The 8783-nt window shown below is 48.0% G+C and overlaps 1 protein-coding gene across 1 annotated transcript in view; it reads left to right on the top strand.

Moving 5' to 3' along the window:
* The first annotated feature begins 5329 nt into the window (after positions 1-5329).
* Positions 5330-8783, top strand: part of ZZEF1 (zinc finger ZZ-type and EF-hand domain containing 1) — a 78439-nt gene continuing 74985 nt past the window's right edge. The window contains exon 1 of the mRNA XM_067472053.1: positions 5330-5933. Within this exon, the coding sequence (XP_067328154.1) occupies positions 5475-5933 (459 nt within the window). The 5' untranslated portion in view covers positions 5330-5474. The remainder of the gene's footprint in view (positions 5934-8783) is intronic.

The following is an 8783-nucleotide window of genomic DNA, read 5'->3' as shown; positions in this document are numbered from 1 at the left end:
TCCTCCTCCTCACGGAACGGGTCTCTCGCTTGGTCGGGAAAGGCTGCAAAGCCACGCGCCGCCGCCAGAGGCCGCCCTTTCTATGGGCCTGGCTCATTGACAGTGCTTGGCTTGGCCGCCAGGTGGTGTCTTCCTTTAAGGGGTCAGGCTGGGTGGGCTTTAGGGATCCCTTCCAACTCCAGGATATTATTGGCATGAGTAGTATTAAGCAGAGGCTGGGTGGCCCTCTGTCGGGAGGGATCGAACAGTGTCTCCCTTTATGTTAGAAAGGGGTCAGATTGGGTGGCCTTTAGGGATCCCTTCCAACTCCAGGATATTATTGGTATGATTTGTATTAGGCAGAGGCTGGATGACCCTCTGTCGGGAGGGATTGAATGTTGTCTCCTTTTATGGTAGAAGGGGGTCAGATTGGGTGGCCTTTAGGGATTCCTTCCAACTCCAGGATATTATTAGTATGATTAGTATTAAGCCGAAGCTGGGTGGCCCTCTGTTGGGAGGGATCAAACAGCGTCCCCCTTTATGTTAGAAAGGGGCCAGACTGGGTGGCCTTTAGGGATCCCTTCCAACTCCAGGATATTATTGGTATGATTAGTATTAAGCCGAGGCTGGGTGGCCCTCTGTCGGGAGGGATCAAACAGTGTCTCGCTTTATGGTAGAAAGGTGTCAGATTGGGGGGCCTTTAGGGATCCCTTCCAACTCCATTATATTATTGGTATGATTAGTATTAGGCAGAAGCTGGACGGCCCTCTGTTGGGAGGGATCGAACGGTGTCTCCCTTTATGGTAGAAAGAGGTCAGATTGGGCAACCTTTAGGGATCCCTTCCAACTCCAGGATATTATTGGTATGATTTGTATTATGCAGACGCTGGATGGCCCTCTGTTGGGAGGGATAATAATAATAATAATAATAATAATAATAATAATAATAATCTTTATTTCTACCCCACAACCATCCCCCCAATGGGGATTCGGAGCAGCTTACATGAGGCCAAGCCCAAACAACAAATTACAATAAAATAAAACTGTAAACGCAAACAATAAACAACAACATAATTATATATAACATGTGATAACATAACAATATACAACAAACAAAACAATAGGCACAATCACTATGACAATCACAATGACAATGAGGGATCGAACAGCGTCTCCCTTTACGGTAGAAAGGGGTCGGATTGGGCGGCCTTTAGGGATCTCTTCCAACTCCAGGATATCATTGGTATGATTAATATTAGGCAGAGGCTGGGTGGCCCTCTGTCGGGAGGGATCAACAGGGGTCAGATTGGGTGGACTTTAGGGATTCCTTCCAACTCCAGGATATTATTGGTATGGTTAGTATTAAGCAGATGCTGGATGGCCCTCTGTCGGGAGGGATTGAACAGTGTCTTCCCTTATGGCAGAAAGGGGCCTGACTGGGTGGCCTTTAGGGATCCTTTCCAACTCTTCATACTCAGGTGGAATCTCTGTTCTTATAGTTTGAAGCCATTGCTCCACTGCGTCCTAGTCTCCAGCTTACTCCCTCCTCCCTCGTGTATTTATACATGGCCCTCATCATGTCTCCTCTCGGCCTTCTCTTCTTCAGGCGAAACATGCCCAGTTCTTTAAGCCGCTCCTCATAGGGCTTGTCCTCCAGACCCTTGATCATTTGAATCGCCCTCCACTGGATACTCAAACTAGAAAAAGAAAATTGTGACTTGCTGACGTACAGGTCCTTATTTAGCTGATATGGTTGAGATAATAGGTATTGTTGTCCTAAGCGGGAGGACTCTGTTTTTCACCTGGAGAACAAAGTCCCTTAAGTTTGCTGATCTAAAATGTCCTGGTACGGTGGCCTTTTGTTTCCTGGGCGTCTCGCCAATTTCTGGGCGTTGGGCCAAAGGCTTTTTGATCCTTATCCGTTCCTTGTTGACTGATTGCCTGGGGAAAAATATGTTATATTAATTATAATTTTCTTGTCCTTTTTCAGATAAGTTTTAAATAATTTCCAGTCCGTCTTTGTCTTTGGTATTTATTGACACCTTGCTAGGAGTTAAGGTCAATTCCTCTATGTGATGCCGAATCCACCCCAGACCCCTGCTTTCCAGCTGATGTGACCAGCTGCAGGGAGTTCCGCAGTTCCTGAATGCCCCATTGGGCTGATTCTGATGAAATGTGCCCCAGCAGCAGCCTCAACCAGGGACTCTATGCAACCTTGAGCTCTCTCCTTTTGCTTTTCCCCCCAGCCCAAACATTGTGACAAAACCCTTCATAAAGACTAATTGAATTGTAACCTTCAAATCTTCATAGTGATACATTGTGTCTATTTCCTGACTCACAAAAGTATCTAATGCATGAATTTATCCTTTTCCGGGCTGCGGGTAGCCACTGGATCGCGTCCCAGGCGTCCCAGGGAGGCCAAATCTGCGTTTCTTCAAACCGCAGATACGGAAACCCCTCGGGCCCCCATATCCGCAAGTTGACGAAACGACTCCATTTTGGTGCCATATTTTTCCTAGCTCAATTCTAACACTATCTGCTATCTTGCTTTTTGCATTTTGGGCTCCTGCGCTCGGGGAATAACTTTTTTACTTTCAAGAATATAATTTAAAAGGAAACCAGCTGATTGTCAAACTGAGCGTTCTTGCTGCTGCGCTGCTCCCGCCATCACTGCTTCTTCGTCCTTCTGGAGCCCCAGGACCCGGGGACTTGATGCGGTCACCCCATGAGGCCAGCGGGGAGTGATACGTGGTTCCAGCCCTTGGAGGGAGTTGTAGTTCTCCAAGGATCAAAGGACAAGCTTCAGCCTCAGCAATGCAGGACTTCATATCTTGGCTCAGTGGAATCACCAGACCTCTCCTTATGATTTTTTAAACCTTTTTGCCCCACATCAAGACTTTTTCTCCCTCTAAGGATATATTTTCATCAATGAATTCCCCCATAATGGACCATGGACATACCTTGAGCCATGATCATGGCCCCTATCAATTTCTCAATGGGACACAGGGGGGAGGGATAAGTGGGCATATTTTCTGTATCATGATTTCTGTATTTTCATATTTCTCCCTGTGTATCTGACCTTTTCCTGACCCTTTTGCCCCATTCCCCTTTTTGAAAAATGTATAAAATATAAGGAAGCCACCCCTCCCTGGCCTTGGAAAGGAAGGAATTACCAGTTAAAAGACCCCTTATCAAAAGACACTCTTTGCATGGACAATAACAAAGGATCGTGACCTCTGGGCTCGGAGTTTTGGCCCCCAGAGGAAGTGACTGTTTGGCAATTTTGATTATATCTCAATAGGACAGAGGGGGGTCTTCAGAAAGCCGCACCTCATCCTAATCTGTCACCCATTCACTCTCTCTCACTGAAACATCCACCAAAGTTCCCCCCATTGTTCCTATGTCTCAGCATGGAAGAAAATCCAGATTATGGCAGTATTGTCAAGCATCAATGTTTATTGCAGCCACTCAAGTACAATAATAAGGCTGCCTCTTAGGCCTTCAGGACTCGCCGGCCCCTTGGACATTTCCTAAATTCCTTAATCCACTCAAGAATTTATATATATTTAATATATACAATATAATAATATGTTGTAAATGAATATATATATAATATGACAAGATACAAAATATATAGTAATATAATATACTTTATATATATATATATATAAAATATACTCATATTATTATAATTGTACACAATATACTGCACTATTATTAGTAATATTACAGGCAACATGTAATATATAATTATTATATTATTATACTATAGTATATCATTATACCACAATATAGATAATTCACTACATATTATACTATCGGTATTATATAATACATTGTACTATATCATACGATGTAGTGTATATGCAGTCCCCGCCACGCGTTGCTGTGGCCCACAAGGGTGTTCTGTGTGGGAGGTTTGGCCCAATTCTATCATTGGTGAGGTTCAGAATGTCCTGTGATTGTAGGTGAACTATAAATCCCAGAAACTACAACTCCCAAATGCCAAGGTCCATTGTCCCCAAACTCCACCAGTGTTCACATATTGGCATATTGAGTATTTGTGCCAAATTTGGTTCAGATCCATCATTGTTTGAGTCCACAGTGCTCTCGGTGGGTGTAGGTGAACTACAACTCCCAAACTCAAGGTCGATGCTCACCAAACCCTTCCAGTATTTTCTGTTGGTCATGGGAGTTCTGTGTGCCAAGTTTGGTTCAACTCCATCGTTGGTGAGGTTCAGAATGCTTTTTGATTGTAGGTGAACTATACATCCTAGCAACTACAAATCCCAAATGACAAAATCATTTTTTTTGTGTGAAGGACGTAGATTGGGTTGTTAGGTGTCTTGTGTCCAAATTTGGTGTCAATTCCTCCAGTGGTTTTTGAGTTATGTTAATCCCACAAACGAACATTACATTTTAATTAATATAGATAGATAGAAATATAATTATATTATGAGTCCTTTGCGACAGTCGAGGAGGAAGCTTCGCGGCAGCAAAGAAACTGGCGGCAGTTGGTGAGGGAGGAGGAGAGGCAGGAGAGGGGCGTGGCTTCCTTTTCCACGCCCCCTTTCAACCCTGGAGGCGGAGCTTCGTGCTTGTTGTCCAAAGGGCGAGCGTCGTAACCCTTGGCGCTGCCTTTCGCTTTGAGGCAGGATTTTGCGACTCCCGAGGCGAAAGTGGCAGCTTGTGTTGAGAAGGCCGCGCTCGCTGAGAAAGGCCGGCAAGCGAGGGGCGTGGTTTGCTTTTTCCACGCCCCCTTTCCAACCTGGAGGCGGGGCTTCGTGCTTATTGTTGTCCAAAGGGAGCGAGTCGTAACCCTTGACGCTACCTCTCGCTTTGCGGCGGGGCTTTGCGACACCCGAGGCGAAAGTGGCGGCTTGTGTTGAGGAAAAGGCTGCGCTCGCTGAGACAGGCTGGCAAGGGAGGGGCGTGGCTTCATTTTTCCACGCCCCCTTTTCAACCCTGGAGGCGGGGCTTCGTGCTTGTCCAAAGGGAGCGAGTCGCAATCCTTGGCACTGCCTTTCGCTTTGCGGCAGGAGTTTGCGACACCCGAGGCTTGTGTTGAGGAGAAGGCCGTGCTCGCTGAGACAGGCCGGCAAGCGTGGGCGTGGCTTCCTTTTCCACGCCCCCTTTTCAATCCCTGGAGGCGGGGCTTCGTGCTTGTTGCCCAAAGGGACAGAGTCCTAACCCTTGGCGCTGCCTCTCGCTTTGCGGCAGGAGTTTGCGACACCTGCTTGTGTTGAGGAGAAGGCTGCGCTCGCTGAGACAGGCCGGCGAGGGAGGGGCGTGGCTTCTTTTTCCACGCCCCCTTCTCAACCCCTGGAGGCGGGGCCTCGTGCTTGTTGTCCAAAGGGAGAGAGTCGCAACCCTTGGCGCCGCCTCTCGCTTTGCGGCGGGGCTTTGCGACACCCGAGGCGGAAGTGGCGGCTTGTGCTGAGGAGAAGGCCGCGGGGTCTTCCCTGAGAGGAAGGAAGAGAAGGCGAGGAAGGAGGATGGGGGGCGCGGGAAGCCGGGGCGAGGAGGAGGAGGAGGAAGAGGATGAGGGAGGAGGAGGAGGAGGGGGCCGAGGCGCAGAGCTGCTCCCCCCGCCGGGCGGGCCCGAGGCCTCTCCGGCCGTGGCGCCTCTTCCTCCCGCGCCATTGCCGCTTCGCTCTTCCCCGGCGGGGCCCGTGCCTGGGGCGGCAGTGCTGCTGGGCCAGGCCCGGCTGCGGGAGGAGGCGGCGGCCCGCCTGCGCCACGCCACCCCGCCGGCGCCTCGGCTCCCGCTCCTGGCCCGCCACCACGCCGCCCTGGCGCGCTGCCTCGAGGACTGCCTCGCCCGAGGGGAGCCCGCCGTCTCCCGGCAGCACCTCGCCCACGCCCTCCGCGCCGCCGCCGCACGGCAGCAGGCCCACCCGGAGGAGCAGCCCCACCACGGGGAACAGCAGGAGGCCGACGAGGAGGAGGAGGAGGTCAGTGGAAAGAACACCCAGCCTGACTTTTCCCACAGTTAGGAATTGTGGGAGTTGGAGTCCAAAACGCCTGAAGTTGGCCAGGCCTGGACTATGTTGTTATTGTTATTCATTCGTTCAGCCGCTTCCAACTCTGTGTGACCTCATGGACCAGCCCACCCCAGAGCTCCCTGTAGGCCGTCACCACCCCCAGATCCTTCAGAATCAAGCCAGTCCCTTCAAGGATGCCATCCATCTTAACCGTTGGTTAAATCAATAAGGTGTATATTACGCGTTCCCTTCGTTCATCCGGAATGATGCGCTCCCTTCGTTCATCGCGATCCCACCTGCGTCGCAGTCGCGTTTGGTGGGGACGAGGGACAGGGCCTTCTCTGTGGTTGCCCCCCAACTCTGGAACACCCTCCCCAAAGACATTAGATTAGCACCCACGTTGGCAGTCTTTAGGAAGAACTTGAAGACCTGGCTATTTCGATGTGCCTTTCCGGATTAGGATAATCTCCAGCACTATGTCCCAGAAGCACTTTATTAGAGTTTAAGACTCTCTGCACATTGCACTTGCCCAGAAACCCAACATACCACCTGCCACACGCAGCACTTTTTAACCTGTACCCATTACTGGCCCAGCCCTGGTTTTTTTGCGTAATGATGTAATGTTTTGTTATTGCTTATGTTTTTAATTTCTTTGAATTGTATTGTTATTGTTTTGCTGTTGTTGTGTTGAGGCCTTAGCCTTTGTAAGCCGCATCGAGTCCTGCGGGAGATGCTAGCGGGGTACAAATAAAGTTTAATAATAATAATAATTGTCCTTGATCAGCCCCTCTTAGAATCAATCCTAGAATCAAAGAGTTGGAAGAGACCTCATGGGCCATCCAGTCCAACCCCATTCTGCCAAGAAGCAGGAATATTGCACTCAAATCACCCCTGACAGGTGGCCATCCAGCCTCTGTTTAAAAGCTTCCAAAGAAGGAGCCTCCACTACACTCCGGGGCAGAGAGTTCCACTGCTGAACGGCTCTCACAGTCAGGAAGTTCTTCCTCATGTTCAGATGGAATCTCCTTTCTTGTAGTTTGAAGCCATTGTTCCATTGCATCCTAGTCTCCAGGGAAGCAGAAAACAAGCTTGCTCCCTCCTCCCTGTGGCTTCCTCTCACATATTTATACATGGCTATCATATCTCCTCTCAGCCTTCTCTTCTTCAGGCTAAACATGCCCAAGCTCCTTAAGCCGCTCCTCATAGGGCTTGTTCCCAGACCCTTGATCATTTTAGTCGCCCTCCTCTGGACACATTCCAGCTTGTCAATATCTCTTCCTTTTTCCTTCCATTTTCCCCAGCATCATTCTCTTCTCCAAGCTTTCCTTTCTTCTCATGATGTGGCTAAAGTACTTCATCTTTCCTCTAATATCCCGCCTACCTGCGTGATTCCATTTATGTGTACGAACCCACACGATCTCTTTGATCATCTGGAGAGGCCCTGCTCGTGCTCCCACCTTCTTCGCAGGTGCGATTGGTTGGGACGAGGGAGAGGGCCTTCTCGGTGGTGGCCCCCCGACTCTGGAACTAACTTCCCAAGGACATCAGACATGCCCCAACTCTGGCAGTCTTTAGGCGGAGCCTGAAAACGTGGTTCTTACAGTGTGCCTTCCCAGAATAAGGAAAACTCTCAGCAATATGCCCTCAAAATGCACTTTACCACTGATTTAGGACTGACTGTGTTTCCTCATCTCTCTTTGAAAAACCCTATTCTAGTTATATCCTACCTTGTTCATGCCCATCATTATTTTTTTAATTCTTTATTATTATTTATTTATTTACTTCATTTATATACTGTTTTTTCAACCCTTCATTTATATACCGCTTTTCTCAGCCCTTATTACATTTGGCCTGGCCATAGGTTTTTTTTAAATGCTTGTGTGCTACTGTTATTGTTTATTGTTTATTTTTTCTTTATGTGATTTATGTTAATTGTTTTGTATTGATTGTTTTTGTTATTGCCTTTGTTTACTGATGTACTGTGGGCTTGGCCTCATGTAAGCTGCACCGAGTCTCTTGGGGAGATGGTAGCGGGATATAAAGTATTATTATTATTATTCCCTCCAATGTGCAGTCAGGCTTTATTTCTTGAATTATGGACTGGTTGGATCTTCTCGCAGTCCAAGGCACTCTCAGAACTTTCCTCCAGCACCACAGTTCAAAAGCATCTATCTTCCTTTGCTCAGTCTCCCTTATGGTCCAGCTCTCACATTCATAGGTTACTATGGGGAATAACATTGCTTTAACTATGTGGATCTTTGTTACCAGTGTGATGTCTCTACTCTTCACTATTTTATCAAGATTGGACAGTGCTCTCGTTCCAAGAAGTAAGCATCTCCTGATTTCCTGGCCACAGTCTGCATCTGCAGTAAACTTTGCACCTAGAAATACAAAGTCTGTCACTACCTCCACGTTATCTCCCTCTATTTCCCAGTTATCAATCATTCTTGTTGTCATAATCTTGATTTTTTTTAATGGTTAGCTGCAACCCAGCTTTTGCGCTTTCTTCTTTCACCTTGATTAGAAGGCTCCTCAGCTCTTCCTCACTTTCAGCCATCAAAGTGGTGTCATCTGCATATCTAAGGTTGTTAATGTTTCTTCCAGCAATTTTCACCCCAGCCTGGCATTTATCAAGCCCCACACATTGCATGATATATTCTGCATACAAGTTAAAGAGGTTGGGTGAGAGGATACAACCCTGCTGTACTCCTTTCCCAATCTTGAACCAGTCGATTGTTTCGTGGTCAGTTCTGACTGTTGCTACTTAGTCCTTGTACAGATTCCTCAGGAGAGAGACAAGGTGATTTGGTATGCCCATAC

The sequence above is a fragment of the Anolis sagrei genome, chromosome 11 (genome assembly GCF_037176765.1).
Source record: "Anolis sagrei isolate rAnoSag1 chromosome 11, rAnoSag1.mat, whole genome shotgun sequence".
Taxonomy (NCBI): domain Eukaryota; kingdom Metazoa; phylum Chordata; class Lepidosauria; order Squamata; family Dactyloidae; genus Anolis; species Anolis sagrei.
Note: the sequence above shows the minus strand (reverse complement) of the source record. Positions and strands in the feature narration are given on the sequence as shown.